The sequence below is a fragment of the Balearica regulorum genome, chromosome 18 (genome assembly GCF_011004875.1).
Source record: "Balearica regulorum gibbericeps isolate bBalReg1 chromosome 18, bBalReg1.pri, whole genome shotgun sequence".
Classification (NCBI taxonomy): domain Eukaryota; kingdom Metazoa; phylum Chordata; class Aves; order Gruiformes; family Gruidae; genus Balearica; species Balearica regulorum.
This window is the reverse complement of record NC_046201.1, coordinates 14,130,418-14,151,474: the sequence shown is the minus strand read 5'-3', so window position 1 is coordinate 14,151,474 and position 21,057 is coordinate 14,130,418. Positions and strand designations below refer to the sequence as shown.

The 21,057-nt window shown below is 38.7% G+C and overlaps 1 protein-coding gene across 1 annotated transcript in view; it reads left to right on the top strand.

Annotated features, from left to right (window-relative positions):
- GLP2R (glucagon like peptide 2 receptor) overlaps positions 1 to 21,057 on the top strand; it is a 44,990-nt gene continuing 23,933 nt past the window's right edge. The window contains exons 1-7 of the mRNA XM_075770512.1: positions 1 to 105; positions 6,377 to 6,470; positions 11,855 to 11,959; positions 14,064 to 14,185; positions 16,547 to 16,653; positions 16,893 to 17,049; positions 17,984 to 18,143. Of these exons, the coding sequence (XP_075626627.1) occupies positions 1 to 105; positions 6,377 to 6,470; positions 11,855 to 11,959; positions 14,064 to 14,185; positions 16,547 to 16,653; positions 16,893 to 17,049; positions 17,984 to 18,143 (850 nt within the window). The remainder of the gene's footprint in view (positions 106 to 6,376; positions 6,471 to 11,854; positions 11,960 to 14,063; positions 14,186 to 16,546; positions 16,654 to 16,892; positions 17,050 to 17,983; positions 18,144 to 21,057) is intronic.

Genomic DNA, 21,057 nt, shown 5'->3' with positions numbered 1-21,057 from the left:
ATGGGCATGGTGACACTTTTTGGTCTCTGTTCCAGCATGGCACTCTGGTCCAGAATATCTCCTGCACCTGCCAGCTCTGTCATGATATTGTTTCTAGTGAAACAGGTAAGCTAATTTAATAATTAATAATAGAAGTATGAAAGTGGATTCCTATCACATAACATTTTAACTTTCACAAACAGTATGTTTGTTTCAAAAATAGTTCTGACATAACAATTCATGTTTATTAAAATTTAGTTATAAGAAATGCTGACTGAGAAGCTGTGGAGTCTTGTATTAGAGCTCACTCTGACTAGGTCATTTATTACAAATTTATTCTATTAATGCTTGTTCATACAGTTAATAAATTGTGTTTACATGCATTTATACAGTCTTTTTTTATACCAATATTGATCAGTATTGAATTATATTTATTTTTCCATTTCCTACCAGATATCAATACTATTGTGAATCACGTTTATTTTCTGACTGTTTGTCCCCTGTTCTAAAAACAGATTTGCTTTGTTTCTAGCACTATCTTTTAGTCTTTGAGTTGTACGACGGGTGAGCATTGAGTCTTACATTTATGAAATCTACTGTTAGTGGTTTCATTCTGCACCTCAGCTTCTAGATGCTAGTAAATGTATATGCAATTTCTACTTTTATTTCTTGTAGAGATCTACTAAACTATTCACTTGTTTTTTTTTCCTAACTCTATTTAAAAATCTGAAAGCTTACTTCTTTCTCTATGTTGTGTTACAATTTAGAAAACCTTTAGGTATTTAATGACAAAATATCTCAGTGTAATTCACTTCAAGGAAATTTTCTCGTATGTGTTTAATTATTATTATTATTTGCCTATAAGAAAGCTACTAATCATGTAGTGATAGGAAAAAGGGGAATGGCCTTAAGCTGAAGGAGAGGAGATTTAGATTAGATATGAGGAAGAAATTCAGGTTGCCCAGAGAAGCTGTGGCTGCCCCTGTATCCCTGGCAGTGTTCAAGGCCAGGTTGGATGGGGCTTTGGGCAACCTGGGCTAGTGGAGGATGTCCCTGCCCATGGCAGGGGGTAGAACTAGGTGGGCTTTAAGGTCCCTTCCAACCCAAACCATTCTATGTTTCTATGATTTATTAATATCAGTCTTGATTTTGATTTTTTTTTTTAATACTAAGATGAAATACTAAGAAGTAGTAAATTTCAATTAATCTGAATAAAATTCATACATACATTTAGGGTACATTTCTATGAAATAAGTGTACATGAGAATAAGTGTAATTTACAGGCTTACTTCAAACTGAAAGTAATAAGGTATTTCTATCCACTTGTCCTCACTGTAGCTGGGTTACTAATAAAGTAACCCATGAGTTTGCATGAGCATATGCTGTAGAAATAGTAATTCTGTTCCTAGCTTTTTTATTAAGAAAATGTTACTGGGAGACACATATTCTGGTTTTGTTTTTTTAAATAGAAAATATGCCTAATGATTTTGTATGATTTAAATCAGGAGCTTCTCTGGCATAAATGAATGTAGAACTGAAACAACACTCAGGTTTGTGAGACACCTTAATTCTGTAGGACATCTTGACCAAAGCACTAGTTCCATCAAAGTTAACAGAAAATCTCCCAATTACTTCTGAGAGGTCAAAACTTTACAAGAATATAAGTCACAGTGAATTAATTTCTCACAGTGATTGCTGTAACTCATTTAAAGAAATATGTGATATATTTATTTATATTTTATTTAATAAGAAAGAAAAATTTAAAGAAATAACAATCATAAATCACTATATCCATATTTTCTAGCAAACAACTATATAAATATGAAAAATATCAATCAGAATAAACCAGGATCATGGCTGAAAGAATAAGTAAATATTTAAGTTCTTATTTCTAGTTTATACCTAAATTGAAGGGACTTTTCTGTCCATAATAGCATAGTCTGAATAAACAGAAACTTTTCATTTCACCATTAGCTTAGTATAAGAAATTAAAAGGGTGAAATCCTGATTATACTGTGGTCAGTTATGAAAAAAATAAATTGAAACCAGGCTGTTTGCAATCTTGGAGATTTATTATTATAATCCACTTTCTAAGTGAGAGGTTCAGGCAGTATTTTCTGCTGCACCCAACATATTTTTAAACAATGGTGTCATCTTGGTGTTGTTTGTGGACTCTGAGCAAACCAAATGGAATGAAAGACCCTTCCAGGGAAGTTTGATTAAATTTCAGTACGACTGAACTTTGATATGAGCGGAGACATGGGGCGGTTCATTTGCTATTAGCAAAACTTCAGATAGCCTGAAGTGAAGAAATGTCCAGTGTAGGGCAAAAGGTCACAGACTTTCTGAGTTTCTGTCCTGGACATTGGAGTTTAATTTCCTCTGTGTTGGAAGTCCCGTTTAAATGCTAGTAGCTGAAAATTAACTGAAACATAAAACTGAGATTAAAAGCCATGCTGAGCTGCATGTTGCCACTGCTTGAGATCATGGTAAATTTACCTGAAAGCTTGTATATCTACCACAGAGCATGCATTGTGTCTAAATTTTGATAGCACTGAGTAGCCCAAAACTTAGGTCATAATAAAACCTCACTGGGATCTGTAATCACAGACCCATGTCAGACGCAGAGAGCAATTTGTTGGTTCTTCTCAGAATATACCCACAGGACTGGGCCTGCTCCCACACATGCCAAAAGCAGGGGGAGCCCCCGTGATCTCAGCAGTGATTGCTGTGCTCCTCATGTTCACAGGCTGCAGACCTGCACCCCTCTCTGAAGAATAATAGTGACATGGATGTAAGATACAGAGGCAAGCCTGTCTCTCTGATTTTTTTTTTTTTTTTGTTGAATCTTTTTCACTTAGTTAAACAGACATACATCATCAAGGTATCCCACTTCCTTAATTTCCCCTTCCCTCTTAACACTAGTGCCTTATTCCCAGCCCACACAGTTTGCCTTCTCACTGAGCAATGAATAGCTCTCTAATGCATTTAATGCAGAAGGACATTAACAGGATGTCCCACCACAGAAAACACTGAAGTCTTCTGTCTGGGGCACCTGCATCGATCCCTTTCAAACCAAGAAGGGAAAGAAAGCTGATTTTCCTCGTTCCAAGGCACTGCCAGCATTCTTCAGCCTTTCTCTATACATATGTCCTTACAGATTTTCCCCAGAGAGAGTGAAGACCACTGCAGACTGAATAGTCACGTATGGACAGCAAGTTGCTTTTTTTAGCTGCTTTTGGTAGTCCCTGTGTAAGTAGCTGATGATCAGTTCAAAAGTTGCTGCCATTCAAGTCATCATGGTTTGCTGTTGAATATGTGTATCATTTCTTTGATAAGATAAATCTATGGGGATTTCTTAGTCTTTTAGTTTAATGATTAAGGCCACCACTTTTCTTACCACTTGTAAATCTATCACCATCTCTTTTGATGTATGACCATTAGAGTTCGTCATATTACCCAGGCAGAGTTGCAGCAGGGACAAATACTACTCATTAATACTGTTTTGTACTCCTTTTCAATATCCTCCCTCATATGTACAACTCCAGAAATGTCAGTAGTCTCCTGTACTGCAACACTGTCTACAGGTGGCTCATGTCATTTCACTTCAACAAGTAAACATAAATTCTTACAAAATCCTGACATACATCCTTCAGTTGTGGCTTCTAGGAGTAAAATGTTGCATTAGATCTATGACAGCGCATGCTCTGCAGAGGGGTTCATGTTTCTCTGTGATCTAAATGGCCCTTATTAACTGGTCATTGTTTAATCCCCTGCTAATTTCCAATCATCTGCACAATTTTTGATTAATAATTTAAATTATTTTATATGTTCTTCTAGCTGTGTTTCAGATTAACTTTTGAGGTCAGCTGACAGGTCTTATTTTTTTTGTCAGGTGTAGCTCTGATTTTATAAAGCCTTGATTTGTTTTTTTCATCAGAAACTCTTATGGTAAAAAACCAAGCATCTCACAGATATTTATATCAATGGTGACCAGGTATTGGCTATCTGATTCTGCTTGCAGCTTTGCAGAAACTGACAATTACGTAAGGAAGTGATGTGAAACTGTCATTTATGTCTAAACTGCTCCTCATTCTTGTTGAGTGAGCTTCTTCATGACTGTATGTCCAGGAATGGAACCAAACAAGTAGCCAGGTAGCCACTGTGAGGCTTTCCTTGTATTTTCTTGGCTGTTTAATGCATTTGTTTATTAGAAACTGAAGTGTTATCCCTTAAATCAAGCACTCTTTTCTACAAATGCGTCATCTCCACGTCTTTGCCTCTTCAAATGAGGTTCACTGACCAGGGAGTGTCTGAAGAATCTTCCTTGGCTCCCAGCATTTTGAGGCCTACATGAGGGAAATGTCAAGATGGTTTTTATTTTGGAAACATGCATTCCTTTCTCATGGCTGCTGTAAATATTCTCTCCTTATCTTACAAGCCCATCAGAGGAAGGATAATTATAGTCTTTCTACTCCTTGGAATTTAAAGTAGGGTGTCTGGAAATGAGCTGAGAGACTAATAGCACAGTATTGAACAGGCAACATTTTACACAGCAAAAACATGCATGAAAGAGTGGTCTCATATAACAGGTAGCTAATAGTCCCCACTGTTCTTGTTTTAAAAGTAAATAAATAAGATTTTCTTTATTTTTCCAACAAACATAGGTTCAAAGAAAAAGATACAGGTGAAGTTCACAGCCATACATTGTCCTGGTTATTTGTCTCAGCCCTCGGCACGTCACAAAGCTCAGACAAGCTCAGGACAACCACCCATGTATGAAAGTCAGTTTCCAAAGAGGGTCTAGCCCAGGCAAAAGGAAATTGATTTTACCTGGAGAGCTGAAAAACATCCTTTGGTATAAGGATTGTTGCTTTTTAGAAAACTTATATTTAGTCTGCTTTCCAAAATTTGGTCGTTGCAATTGGTAATACTTTCAACCAGTAGTCAATTTTTCATTTTTGGTGACTTCTAGTGAGAGTGTTCTCTGACTACTTGCCTGCCACTGGCCTCTCAAAGCCCTGGTTTCAGGAACCAACTGGCATAATACACAGAGACTGCTTAGGCTGATGTTCTTCTTGTGGATAAATAATGATCAAGTCACCATGCTGATACGGATCAGTAAGCACTATCTAGCATTATCCTTTCTCTACTACTTTGCTTCTAATTGGGCATTTCTTCAATAGCCCAAATCTAACACAGCACCAAGCAATTTTGCATTTAACTCTTCTATTTTTAACCATTTCTTTCCTAAACAGTGATTATTAGCTCTGGCTTTCTTAAAGGCCTCTGTAGTCAGAGTGTTGTGTGATAAAGATGTGTCAGAAAGATGGATATTTATAGAGAGCAAGATAAAACATGACAGTCTCCTCAGGACAATTGCAACCTTTACATTGATAGGGTGTATGCCACAGATGTCTACCACACCCTAAACACATCAGTCACTATATATAAAATCATTATCAAAATCTGTCTATAGCTGAGAATTTTTAATTTTTTTTTTAATAGCAGAGCAGATTTGTATTAGGAGTAATTTTATCAGTGGAGACAAATTTAATTCTCTCCTCTGTGCTAGCAATTGTTGATCTACATCCCTGATCTCATTCTTTCATGCTAACATATAGGTCTCTTTCCTTTCTGCTTATTTGCTTCCCAGTGCCAAGGGAGTGACTCAAGGTCAGCATGTCCAAGCAGCGCTCCTAAGCCTCTTTTGGAGGTTAGAAGTGGTCTTTGAAGTGCTGGACAGGAGTACAGAATGCACTGGAGAAAAGGTGTTAGTAGCTAAATTCTATTGCTTATTCATTACTCTTTTATGCTATTTTTTACTGTACTACTCAACCAAGTGTGCTTGATTATCTTTCAAAATACACTAAAAATAAACAGCCCTCAAAATTATCATCAATCAGATTCTCAAATTAATCTAGCAGAATCATAAATACACAAGAAGTATTAACTGACCTTGGCATTAATTGACTATAAAAAGCCTGGAAAGACTATAAAATTTGTGAAGATAATCACCCATTTTCTACAGTGGAGGAATGAAATGCCAATGTTTTTGGTGCACTCTCACAGTTCCTAGCAACTCAATATGTGTGTGGATTTTTTAAAAGGGATTTGACACAAGTTGAATAAATTTCTGGGGTAATATAGCACCACAGCAATACATTTCTTGCTCAGGCAAAGACAGCAACTGAAGAAATTTCACTAATAGTTTCCTGGAGAAGGAAGGGGTCTGTCTTTATCTCCCTGTTTACCTACTGTTCCTCCATTCATCTCTCCTTTCCTCTCTCCTCTCCTCTCCTCTCCTCTTAAATTTCTTATGAAGGGAAGAAACTTGCCACTAAAAGACCACAAGGTTCTAACTGATGTTCCTCATATTCAGTATTTTCACTCACAGGCCAAAGGATCTCTGCTGGAAAAAACCACTACTGGATGGAACAAATATAAACAAGAATGCTTGAAAATGCTGCAGGAATCAACTGTAGATACTGGTAAGGAAACAAACAGCACAATAAAACAACATGTTATGTTATGTTGATGAATATGGAAATATTCTTTTACTTGCTTTGCAGAAGTGTGCTTCTGTTTTTATAAATTCTAAATGTAGAACAATCAGCTGTAACGAGACATGCAGACATGCAATCATAAAGTTAATGGCTCTCTTTGTCCTGAAACATATTAGGTTCCCATATGTAAAACCAGATCATATACAAAAATGAAGCACTGGACAGCTGATGCTTAGCTACCACTATGGTGCAGCACTGATTGCCTGGTCAAGAGATAGCTGCTATCCACCATTGGTAAGAACCATGTCATTTGGATGAAGGAGACCAGTTTTCACTTCCCTTTTCAGCCTGAAGGAAGTCAAACCCGTATTCCTGGAAATAGAATAGAATATAATAGAATCTTTAAGGTTAGAAAAGACCACTAAGATCATCAAGTCCAACCAAATTATGCTAACCACAGGAGAACAGACTATCCAGGGAAAAGACGCCTCCCATTTCTGTACTTTAGAAACTGAGCCATGGCAGGCCAAAGCCCAATGCACTTGTGATACAGCCATTAGGTTAATAAGCTAAGGCACTGAGACCAGGTTGGCCCATGTTCACCTGGCACTTACAACCATTAGCTTGAAGTCCCTTATTTATTCTTCTGCCTCCATGGCTTTTGGATTCTTGCCCGAAGAGCAGCATAGCTTCAGAAGACAGTGTCTTCTGAAAAGTGGCAGAGGAGGAACTGAGTCCACACCTCCTACCTCCAGCTGAGCGCTTTAATTTTGATGTTGTTTGGCAAAAGGGGAGTTTATAATCTGGGATTATTTCACTCTTAAAAGTATTAACTCTGCTCAGCTAGATGTCTGTCTTTAGGAAAGGATGACACAGGCTTGGTTTGAGCAGTTGGAGAAGTTTAAGCAGTTTAAGCAGAGAGGTGACTGCAGTCACCGAGGAAACACAGTGGAACTTTGTAACTGTGCTCTATGTTTTGTACTCACTGGCAGATCTTTGCTCTTGTGTGCAAGAGAAACACTCATGATCGTCTTGCTTAGTGGCTATCTCACCCCATCAGCTGCACAGGGACATTCCAGGATGGTATTATGAGCTCTGACTCACTTTGCTGGTGGCAGAAAGCTGCATTTATGACACTATAGTGTGCAACTTTGTTGGCCAGAACGTATGGTCTGATTAAGATCAATGTGTGTATTTTTGATCATTTAGAAGTTGGAAATCAATCCAAAGCATTGGCCTGGGAATTTAAAACAGGAGGGGAAAAAAAAAAAAAGAGAGAGAGAGGTTTTCAAGCCTAAATTAAGTAATATTTTATGTTTTAAAGTTCCTTAAACTTTTCCCAAAATACTGAAATCTCTAAAATTCGCAGGCCTTTCAAAAGCAAAAGGGAAGATACACCCTGTGAGTCACGGAAATTATTTTTAGTGATCACATTCAGTCACAGGCTTTCTGTCCTTTTAAATGAATTCCGAATTGCTGAAAATGAGCAGTTCTACTTCGGTATGGCAGCATGCTAAATGAATGAATCCTCATGCTCTCCAGCCTTCATCACTGACCTGCTCCAGAGGCAGCTGCAGCTCCTGGCCGCTGCAACAGCATGAGCTAATTGACTTAGATAACACTGTGAAGCTGTAACAGCTGGGGAAACAAAGCAAGACTCCATTCTCATTACTGACCCCTATCTCCATCAAGAACTTAGTGCAGCTTTCATAGTATACGTGGGGCAGGATATGCCCACTCATTCTTCCTGAGCTTTTGGGTGTGCTTAAAAGCAAAAAGAAAAAACCATGCCAGCTATGCAAAGGCATCCAAATACCCATCAGGGACTACCATTCCAGTGCTTGCAGAGATGCAGTCAAAAACTAAGGCTCATCTAGAACTGAAATTGTGCAAAGATGTCAAGAATAACATATATGAGTAGATGCAAAGAGAAGACATAGGCTCCTAGAAACTTTTACTAACCAAATGAAGCAGGTGATTGGGAAAAGCCACACGGATTTATCAAAAGCGAATCATGCCTGGCTAACCTAGCATTACTTTCTACAACAAGGTAACATCTGCTGTCGACTCAGGGAGAGCAGTAGATGTTTTTTACCTGGACTTCAGCAAAGCATTTGACACTGTTTCCCACAGCCTTCTCCTGGACAAGCTGGCAAGGTACAGATTGAAAGGAGGGTTGCGAGATGGGTAGCAAACTAGCTAACAGGCCACACTCAAACAGTTGTGAAAAATGCTTTTTTGACTCAGGCTGGCAGTCTGTCACAAGTGGGGTCCCCCAGGGATCAATACTGGGCCCCACCCTGTACAAAATCTTCATAAATGATCTGGGCACAATAGCATTGAAAGCACCCTCACCAACTTTGCTGATGACGCCAAACTGGGTGGTGAGGTGGACATGTCAGAAGGCAGAGCCATCATACAGACAGACCTGGACAGGCTGGAAGAGTGGGCTAGCAATAACTGTATGATGTACAACAAAGACATAATGAAAGAGCCCAGGACAGGCTAGGATGTGTGTAACTGGTGAGCAGCCTTGCTGAAAGGGACTTGGGGGTCCTGGTGGATAACAAGCTAAACATAAGTAAGCAGCACACCACTGCAGGAGCAAAGGGAAATCAGATCCTGGGCTGCATCTGAAGGGGCATTGCTAGCAGAGATAGAGAAGTGATCATCCCACTCAGTGCCTGTCAGGCCACATGTGGAGTACTGTGCCCAGTTCTGGTCCCCAGAATTCAAGATGTGGACGGACTGGAGAGGGTTCAAAGGAGGGCCATGGAGATGATCAAAGGGCTGGAGAACTTGCCCTGTGAGGAAAGACTGAAGGAGTTAGGTCTTTTCACCTGGAGAACAGAAAGTGCAGGAGGGACCTCAATGAAGTAAAAGGCAGCTACAAAGAGGATGGAGGATCTCTCTTCACAAAGAGCTACATGGAGAGGACAAGGGGCAACAAATTGTATTGGGAGAGGGTTCACCTTTATATAAGAAAAACATCTTTCACTGTGAGAATGATCATTCACTGTAACAACCTTCCCAGGGATGTAGTGGAGTCCCCATCACTGGAGATTTTCAAGATGGAATTGAACAGGGTGCTAGATAATTTCATCTAGCAAATTGACAGATTGGATCCGATGATTTTCTAATGTCCCTTCCAACCTGGGCTGTTCTATGATTCTATGGTATTTCAGGAAAGCATGCCACTGGGCCACTAGTGGTGCTGAAAGAGATGGGATAACCCTTGTCCAAGTTGACCCACTATGTACCCAGCAGTGACAGCTAGGGGAAAATAGGAGTTCCAGTCCTAGTTATCCATGATGTCTATGTATTTTTTATGGGCAGGCACTGGATGAAAACAGAAGTAATCTGGGGTGTGTAACTTGTGCTTTCTACTCTCTGGGGACATTGAGGTTTTGGATTCAGCTTCCACCAACTTAAAAGAGGGTAATAAAGATTATATGAATAATGTCCTGGAGTATTCTTCTAGCCATTACTATGCAAAAGGGGAAAACCATCAATAATATTTAAAGCCAATTCTGCCAGTATGCATTTCCATGCTGAGAACTTAGAATCTGGTAATCTCCGTAGTTTAGGGACTTGCATGATGGCACATAATTTCTCTGTACTAAGCAGTTCAAAGCAGGAAAACCAGGCGGTTACCTCTGTCAAAACTGTTATGCTTCTAGTACAACAGAGTGTCAATTTGAGCACCTAATGAAATGTCTGCCAGCAGCGTCATGCCTCTGAGCTGTCTCAGGTCCCCCTAAAACTCAGGTAGGCAGGTTTTGGATTCAATAAAATCCACCTTCTAGGAAGTCTGATCATCCCTAGGCATGTGCTTCCCTAGTAGTAGGACCCCAAGTACCAAGAAGAGTATGATCTCACTCCCAGAGTTTTGCTTTTGTTGTCCTTTGACACTTTGAAAACCCCTCCCTTCTCCCTTCCCTTTCCTTCCCTCATCTCCTCTCCTCCTCCTCTCTTCCCCCCTCCCCACCCCTCCCCTCTCCTGCAATAAATTAGAAACTATGTGACTACACTCAGAGAGGCAAGAAGGCAAAGCGATGAGGATTGCAGAGGGGACAAAAGTTTTTCTGGAAAGCGAGGGAAGCAAAGCACAGATCAGCCCAGCCAGCATATCTGCAGGATAGCTTACAACTAAATCTGGTAAGAAAGAAACAGTAGTGAGAAGCTAGAGATCAATGACCTATGGCAAAAACCTGGTATGCAGAAACCCTTAGCATGATGCAAAAGGAGAGTGTATCATGGCGGGAAGGCAGAGAATGGTGGTTTTTAGTGGCAATTAGATGACCCAGAAGGCCAAAAGCATTGACACAGGGCAAGATATTAGAGGGCACTCTTTTGTGATCAGTAGAACCATAGGGACTCAGAACTCCAGTTTTCATGAAATGGAGAAAAATCTATTTTTCTCCTGGCAGCTTACTCAATTCACACTTGAACAACGACTACATGGATCATAAGGCAGATGGGGCCACAGACGTTCAGCCTCAAAGGTACAAGGTAATTATTTAGAATGCACATACTGTGCTCTGTATTTTAGCAGAAGCACCCCAAAAAGATGCTGATGAGACAGCATACAGCTATCTTTGTTGCTCCCTGTATTTTTTTTCCCACACAAGTCTCTCAAAGTGGACAACAAGGACGATATACTCTTCTGGCTTTGGATGGACAAAAGCATGAAATTTAAGAGAGAACTTCATCTTATCCTAGAAGACAGACAGAAACTAACCAAGAGACTAGAACAACCATTAAGGCATTTTATTTTATCTTACTGTAACCTGATTGCACCATTTCAATTCGGCATTATCAAATGTTTTATCTTAGCCTTAAGTCCTGTGAGTGTTGCGATACCTGTAAAGCTTAAAACTGAGTTAGTCTGAGATATTACCAGCTCCCTAACCTCTATTGCCAAAAGACTAAGAGCAATCACTATCCGAGAAGCTGGCAGTGGTCTGAGCTGAGAACCAGTGTCACAGGCGTCATGAAAGGTGGCATATCTTCCATTTACCAGCAAAAAGTCTGCGGCATGTACCAAAACCAGTGAGTGAGAGCAGGGCTGGAATCTGTCTGTTACATTTGAACAATAGGGGCTTTCAGGATGATTTTGAGCAATACACTTATCTCATAATGAAGCATGTAAAACCTGCTGCTGTTTTGTAGATCCAGGGAAGAAGAGTTACAGACATTTCTGCACTGTGCACTGACCATTGCACAGTGAATGCACGACGTTTATCTGCTACGCCTTGTAAATACTCTGAAGTAGCTGGCAGGTTATGTGGAACAGTATACAATGGTTTACATGATTGTCCATTATCTGAACAACTTTTTGTAAAAGTTCTTTTTGCTTCTCTCCCCAGGAATACATTGTAATGGGACATTTGATCAGTTTGTTTGCTGGCCTTACTCACCCCCAGGAAATGTCTCTGTTCCTTGTCCTTCATATTTGCCGTGGTCGAAAAATGGTAATGTGAAAGTAGTAACTTCTCTTTGAGTTTATGCTGGGAATCCAGCTAATGGACAGGTGGTGCTGGTCTCCCTTGTCCTGGAGTCCTTTGAAGTGTCTGAGGGTTTTCTTGTCTCACCTCTTTTTGCCTCTTTTCTGAATTGAGGCACAAAATTGTTGATGATGTTTAATTATTTACCCTTTTTCTCCATCTGTGCTTGTTAGCTATAAAGCAACATTTCCAAGATCGTGTAACTGTACTGCCAGGCCTTTATTGGCAGTAACAGGCTTGGGGTTCAGTTTCTGAGGTTCAACTTCTGGGGTCCCTACTAACCCCGGACATGACACTGTCTCTCAGAAAACTGGAATAGCCAAGCAAAGTAGCGGTCCGAGTGGTCAGCCCTCCAGTAGGACATACCGCACCACCAGCAAGTAATGTGCATGGTGAACAAACAAGCTTTCCAAGCAGCCTTTTCCTGTAGGGAGTGGAGCAGGGAGGCTCTCAGAAAGGGAAAAAGTATAACATCTGCAGGAGCAAAACTGTTTAAAAGCAATCAACATTCCCTTTCTCCTAAAGAAATGAAAGAACATTCCTACCTCTGAAGCCCCACATTTCTGAATCCTACTACACAGCCTTTCTTAGCTACATGTGGCTTTCTTAGCTGCATTTCTAATGTCACTTGGAAGGACCAATTGTGTCTGAGTCCTTTAGTTTATGGGAGACTACTATGGGCTCCTTATCCTAGATTCTTCCAGCCCACCCCACACATGGTTTGTTCTGTAATATCATCATTCGTCCTTTTTTGTGCTGCTAAACAGAAAAAGACCCACCCTCTATCTAGTCTCCCAAACAACTGCTTTTGCCAACCATTTAGAACAAGTTCAACTCTTCATAATAAACCTATAAGCATCTTCCCTCCCTCCATGTAATGGAGACTTTTTTTTTTTTCTGTCTAAATGTCTGCAAGAGCAAGGTGTAAGACATTACACCAGATTATGGAGCTTTTAATTGTCTTCACAGTGAGGAACACAGTGGGGTATTCTCATCCCTACCACAGCACCTTAGAAGAAGAGGCATTAGCGATAGCCCAGCTGTCTGTCCTAGCAATTCTGTGGGACTGGGGTTAGGGTTGCTTGTCATCCCCATTTCCATTGCTGGTCCCATTTCTGAGGCATAGCTGTGTCTGCTCCGGGACACTGATGGACTTGGACCAGAAACGCTTGGAACCTTGTAGTAAATTTATTGTGGTTGTCATCACTGTCAAGCCTGAGCACTGAAAAATTAGGATAGCCTGGAAATAAGATTCCTGATCACATTTCATACATGCCTTCCAATTTTTTTCAGTGTCTAGTCTCCACACAGAGCTCCTGTTCCATCACAGCAAACTGTCCTCCCAAAGCAGTTCTCTCAGTTCCGGTTGTTTTGAGTGAAACTAGATAGTCTGGTTGTTGCTGCAACCCTTGAACAGTTTCTAATTAAAAATGCATGAAAAAGTTCAGCTAATTTTCTGATTAGAAATAAATGGAAGGCAGCTGTTGAAGACAACATCAAACGAACATCAACCACAGTCCCCATACTATTCTTTTGATGTTATGGGCAAATTCTTAATTAATATAAACTAGGACATGCAGTGAAAGCCAAGAAAGCTTCACTGGTTCACCACCACCTGCTGATCAGGCCCAAAGCCACATAATAAAAACACCAGCCACAGATGTTTCAGCGAAAGATCATTCCCTCATCAAACCATACTCTTCCTCCTACAGTTTTAACTGCACCATCTGGGCAATGTGCTAGCCATACTTGATGGAACTTATGAGCTTAATGAGGAAAAAGGGCTAAAGTGAGATGTAGGCTTGTCTTTTGGATGTAGTAATTATGTATTATTTTTTAAATACCAGGTACAATTCTGGGAATTATTTCTGCTAGATTACATTCGTACTTTGTCCTATGTAAATATGAAAAATATATTGTTAAAGACGAAAGAAAACTGGTTTTTATTCCTTTTTTGAGTGCGGGCGGGGTGGTGTTTATTGCTGTGGTTTAAGGGAGAAATCTTTAAAATATGTGTGAAAAATGAAATCTTTATTTTGATCTTTCAGACTAAACCTCTGTTTACTTTCAGGAAGTGTAGGAAATGTGTACAGAGTCTGCTTGGATGAAGGGACTTGGCAAACGAAGGAAAACTCCACAGACATTTGGCGTGATAGTTCAGAATGTTCTGAGAAAAATAATTTAAAAAAAAATGTAAGTATGTTTTATATTATGGTTTAATACTTTAATCTTCTTAATCCCTTCTTGAGTAACTGATAAAACATTTCCATTGAATACCTGCAAAAGATGTTCAGATTTCATTTAGATTACCAAATGGAAAACTGTTATTTTATTTAGAAGGAGTGGAGGAGGAAAGATTAAGGCGGGGGATTTCTACTTTAGATGCCACAAATTATTTTCTGTTCAGAGTCCAATGTTCACATGTGCTGAATTGCTCCAAATAAAATTGAACAAGACTGCAACTTGACAAAATTAAAGTATCCCATCCTCTACCCAAAATCGCTGTAGTCTGCCAAGGCCAGAAAACTTCATGCCCTGCCACTTCCTGAACCTTTTAGCATTTAATGAGCTGCTAACTGGTTCTTTCAAATTTAGCTAGTCACAGTGTGGAGGATTCATAATGCAAATGCCATCCTTCTGGGTCTGATAAGAGCATACAGTCCAAACGTTGGGCTTTGTCAACAGGGGAAAATGGCTCTCCCGAGCTGCATAAAGAGCAAACTGGATATTGTCACCTCAACATCTCTCAGCTCTTTGTGCTGAAGATAGTAAAAACAATTACAGATCAGCTCTGTTTGTGAAGCCAGGGATCGCACTCTTGCTCTGTATCTGCAAAGAAGCTCGTGTTCTCTGTGAGAAGGCAATTTGCTCAAGCTCACTTCCACCACCCAAGTTAGGCTTAAGGTAAAGGACAGGGATCTGATCCTGTTGCCTGCTTGCACACTGAGGCAATGACTTACAATGAATGCAGCAGAGTTTCAGATAACAGTAAGGCATGCAGCTTATCTGCTTTCAGCTTCTTGTACCTTCTTTTGCCATAGAATTCAGCTTAGCTGCTGACAAAATAAAATCTCTTAGGTAAGCACTATTACTGTTGATTATTTTCTACTTTTTAGTACCTTATTGGGAGAGCACTGTTACTGTATATTACTTTATTGAGTAACATTACTTTATTGATTACTTTATTAAACACTATTAGTTCAGGATCTCCATGTACTACTAAGTTTTTACTAAACTCTTTATATAGTGAGTACATGAACTTCCAAACTTACAGTTTATTTATACAAGTGTGATAAATATTCATAAGTACTGAGAGTTTTCCATGGTTTGTTGATCATTCTGGATCACAAACTTGTGGGTGAGAGACACATTAATTCATCTTGTGTGACAGCAGACGATGTCTCTGAAAGCTTTAACTGGTTTTCCTACTGACACTAAATGTGGTTCTGTACCTGTTTGTTATATTTAGTGGAAAGCCCCAAGATGTTAGGAGTAACCCAGAGCTAGTAGCCACACACACTGGAGGAATCAGCTTGATTTCATTTGCTTTGATGTTACAAAATCATCACAGTCAAGATGATAACTCATACTTTTTATTACCTTTGTGCCTGTTCGAATGCTTTCATGGAGCAGAGTGACTCATGGCTGTGCAATGGCAATCTCCTGCACACACCGTGCTCTCCCTGAGCACTTTCATCCTCTCCAAAAGAGTTTCTAGCAGCAGGCACAGCTCACCCGTGCTATCCAGACAGCAATCACTAGCATAAATTGTTTAGAGACAACTACTGGCAGGAAGACAGTGCTAAAATCCGTGGCGCTGAGCATTAAAACAATTCACAAACCAGCAAAATCACTGAGGAAAAGACACAGGTTCCAAGAAAATCTTGCAGGCCAAACATGGATTATGAAAGCGAGATATCCTGTATCACTACATCCTCCCTGCAGAGAAGCTATATGAAGAGATGGGAAGTAGACATAAGCACCTAAATGGAAAATAATTAGCCAGAAGAAATATTAAATGAAACAAAGTGGAAAGAAAGCGTGAGTGCCCCCCTTCCTCTTCTGAGGTCTTATTCATCAAAGACATTCAACACAACTCTAATTTCATAATTCTGGGTTTTTTCTTTGAATTCATGGGAAAAGTCAGTCTATTTCAATGATTCTAGATTCTTAAAATTGTACAGACACAAGTGATCTGTAGCTGTGTCCCCAGACCATACACATAGTAATTGCACTTGTGTGTACGGGTCGAGTGAAAACCAACAGGATCTATTTGGTGCATGTAACCATGGCAATGACTAGCTGTAAATCAGACTACCAATGGTGTTTGTGCAGGCACAATTTGGAAATGAGACCCTGAGTGCCATCGAATTTAGAAAGGCACCCAGGCTATCTGCAAGTCTCTCTGTCACGGAATGATTTCCTGAAGCAGTGCAGGAAGCATGCATGAGAAACCTTCCCTTGCTGCCTTGCAACTCAAAGGACTTCAACTCAAAAATTCATGCTCTGCCCACCTGCCTGCATGTGTAACACATTTTTCTTCTTTGTTCCTAGGAAGAAGAACATAAATTGCTTACCACATTACAGCTCTGGTACACTATAGGATATTATTTTTCTCTCATCTCACTTGTATTAGCTCTCCTCATACTTTCTTCACTCAGGTTAGTACAAATTTGCACGCAATTTAGAAGTACAGACCCTGATATGCACATTCTTCTTTTCATGTAATTGAATTTATTGCTTGGCTATGTAAATAACTGGTATTTTCCTAATAAGCATTATAAAGGCAATTCCTAAGCAAAATCCATTTATGGCAACAATATGAATACAACACTATTTTTGTAATTTCTGCAAATTAAACATATTCCAGAGGATTCATACATTCTTTTTTCTCCCACAGAAAACTTCACTGCACAAGAAACTACATCCATATGAATTTATTTGCATCTTTTATCTTGCGTGCCACAGCAGTTCTTATAAAAGACACTGTATACTACAATATTTACTCCAAAAGACCAAATGATGAAACTGGATGGATATTATACCTCAGTCCTGAGGTAACTTGTTAGTTCATTGCTAATAGTAAATGTGTGCTGCTAGTGGCTGTGACAGTTACAGTTTCAGAAGTTTGCCGTATGGCAGAAAGTTTTGAGGTGTTTGTTAGCTGAACTTGAATCCTGAATTTTGCTGATAAAACTTGGGATAATCAATAAAAAAATTGTGATTTGGTAAATTGCAATAGATTTATTTTATATGAAGCCTCGTATAGAAACAACAAATTAATCAATAGTGATACTGAGAAACATACAGTTAAGCAAAACAACTTACACCTGTAATGTTTAGGAAGAAATCTGCACATGTATTCAGCACTTATATAACACTATATTTATTCACTCTTAGTACGCATAGCACAGTGCAATGCACACAAATCTTGCTTTTAAGACAATGTTATCAAACAATGTATTTCCTGTGAAAGAATACTAAGAGAGAAAAAAATAGCTTAAAGACTTTTCTGTACTAGGAATATGTGGTAATTTTCTTACACTTGTTTATATAATGGAATAGCAACTTCTCTCCTTTATGACCACTGTGGATAAATTATACTTGTATGATATTGTCTGAATATAGTTTGCTAATGTCAACCAGCAAAATTACCTGCAAGATATTAATGGTGACTATTATTTTAATAGCTCATCAGTGAAAATTCTGATATGCAGATCATGACAAAGAACACATGCCCCATCCTACACTGTCACTGTCTTTTCCTACTTGGCACCTCCACTCCAACTTTATGACAATGTAGAAGCCTTTAAATTGTTGCACTCCCCTCCAGCCTCTCCCAAGCAGCAAGGAGACTCCTGTGAGATATGTGACAGAATCACAGTTGTATCACAACCATGCGCTAGTTTTAAAACAGTTGCTAAACAAAAAAACAGGATTTGTCAGAGGTTTTATATATTAACAATGATTCCCGGTCTCTCATTTCTACAGATTGTAGTCATTTGCAGGACTGCCCAGTTTTTCATGCATTACTTTGTTGGGGCAAATTATTTTTGGCTATTAGTAGAAGGAATTTATCTGCATACGTTATTGATAACTGTTGTACTTTCTGAAAGACGACTGCTACAGACATATATTGTGATAGGATGGGGTAAGTACATTACATAACAAATTCCAAGCTCTTGATTCTGCGGTACATTTTTGAGTCAGTGGTGGATACTTTGTAATGTAAAAACACAAAATTGGAACTCTTGTTTGTTTGTTTGTTTCTTTGTTTGTTGTTTTTTCTTTGTTTGTTTTGAAGTCATTGGTTTTCAGCATAGATATACCAGTAGTGATAAACTCCTTGCAGTCCAGCTTGACCTGCACATACAGGAAATGTGTGAATTGTTTCATAAGAAAACAGTAGCCTAGTGGAAAGAACAAGAAAAAATTTGAGTAGATTTGGCTGTATTTTCTGTCATCAACGAATATTATGGTACTATCAGCAACTTCATTTTCTTCCTTCATAATAGAGCACATCATAGATAGCAAAGATGTCTAAACAATTTTCTTTTATATGTTCACCTTTCGAGCTCACCTTAAAGTTCTAAAGTGTGCTTTAGGTTAGAGGACAATCTGAAATACTGCATGATTCAGGTCTTATATTTCAGGTATTCTTCATGTAATAAAGACAATGTAAAGTTAGTTACCAGCATTTGAACAATTTTGTGTAAATTATGTTGTGTAATCTGACAGCTACGTTTGTATTCTGTATCTTGCCTGGTCAAAGGAGAAAATGAAGGTTTCCCAATTTTCAATAATCATCTAAAATCTATCTGTACAACTTGCAGGCCTTTGAAGGTTTTAAATAAAGATGAAAAATGTACTCTTAGACAATATGTAGGCTTGTTGCAAGAGTTATTGATTCAAATCCAGTGGCCTGAGATAAGGAGGAGGATAGGATGGATAGCCATAAGAACTTTTAATTGTAAAACTTTTATCAATGTATAGTTTTACAAGCTGGTTCACCATCACCACGTCTATGTCTATTGAACTACATTGTCAAATGTAAAATTGTGTATCCAGGAGTGTGGGACTATAGTTTATAGTCCACTTAAGAAAAAGTAATTTTTAGAAAGATTTGATTGTGGTAGATGATTATGTAGTTGTAAATAAATTATTCCATATTTGCTGTGCTGTACTGCATGCTAAAATTATCTACCAAGGATAAAGAGGTATGATTTTAATGAGGTGTTTGAACTCAAATATAAATAGCTGAAGCAAATGGCAGCAAAGATAGAAATTACAGTCCTTACAGTTAGAATGCTACAACATTTGCCTGTTTAAAGGAAATTTTTTGTTATTGTTATCAAGGCTGTAGGAAACTCCCTGTCAGTTTGACAGTAATTCATGTCATTCCGTTTTACTTGTCTGAAAGTCGTACTGGGCTCTGTCTGTACCAATCACAGGGAAAGAAGACAGTTCACTTTGGCATCTACCTTACCTCTTGAATTTTGAAATGAGAATTGGATAGCATCTAAAAAAATAGCCTACTGGAGGAATTCCTAGAATTAAGTGAATTTCAGATAAGGCCATTTTCATGCTTTTCTAATATGAATGTATTAATTTATTAACAAAGAACCATTGCTGAGAAAAATGCCAATGCTTAAAGCCAGACAGAATCACAGAATCACAGAATGGTTTGAGTTGGAAAGGACCTTAGAGATCTTCTAGTTTCAACCCCCCCTGCCATGGGCAGGGACACCCTCCACTAGACCAGGTTCCTCAAAGCCTCATCCAACCTGGTCTGATCCAAAGCAGGACTTCAGCATCTAAAATAACACACAGGGGGAAACCTGAGCAAAAAAGTTTTGAAAGCATGATATAACCCCCTGTTTTCCCTGAATTATCTAGCCTGAAGCAATAAAGATCCATTAAAGAACCCAGAAACCTTAACTCTCTTTTATAGAAATAGCTTGTCTTTACTATTACTGACAAAATTAAAAGATATCTGGCTTTTGTCTCTCATAGCATTTTTACCAGGTTTTGAATATGCATGAAATAGTATTGTATGCATTGTTCTGAATATGTCAGTACAACAGATTGTTTCACTAAAAGTGCATTGCATAATCTTGTTATCAATAAAAAAGTAGTCAGACCCAGTAATTTTGGCAGTGGCACATTTAATTTTGGAGTATTCAATCAGTTAGTTACAAGTGAATGTACAATTCATAGATGACATTGTGCCAATTCTTTTTCCTTTCATTAACATTAAGAACACCTGTGCTCTTTTAATCCTGTTTTATAATTTTAAATCCAAAATAAAATTTTATTTATCTTCCTGTAACAACAGAGGAACTCTAAGAGACTGCTCAGCACCTCACACCTCTTAGTTCTTTAAAGACCAGATAATACTACCATATCTCCAGAAGTTAAGAAATTCAGGTTGTTTTAGTCTAGGCTTGTGAGAAACTGAGGAGTTTTGACACCCTGATGATAAATGCAGAGCAGAGCCTTCACTACTGACAATAATTTAATAACATGGAAAGAGCTGAGAGTACAGAACAAGGATTAAACAGAGATGTTTGCAATGGGAACACACGCTTTCAGAAATCAGTCCATGCACACAAAGCAAGTGCTGTAGCCTTGAGAAAGTTTCATTTCTCATGTATAAAACAAAAAGGTTGATCTACTGTTTAAATCAAACTATTTCATGTACAGTATAACCTGACATTTTGACATCAGATCAGAAAGGAGCTTCAGGAAAAATTGCATTTAATTGAGGAAGCATGTACAATGGGGAAAGGCATGTTTGATTGCATACTTGGAAAAAAAGTTATTTTTTTTCACACGTGAAACAGAAGTATTGATTTTCAAGTTAAGTTGAAGTTTAACTTCAGCAAGTTAACTTTGTAAACGATGATGTGATGGAAATCAGTATTTAATACCTTTGAAGAAGTGATAAGGAAAGCCTAAACAAACTAGTCATTGATCATTTGGAACACGGTACCTCAAAGTCAATACTAGATACTCAAATGCAGTTCTTCAGGTTCCAAGATAGATATGAAATTCCACATACGAAA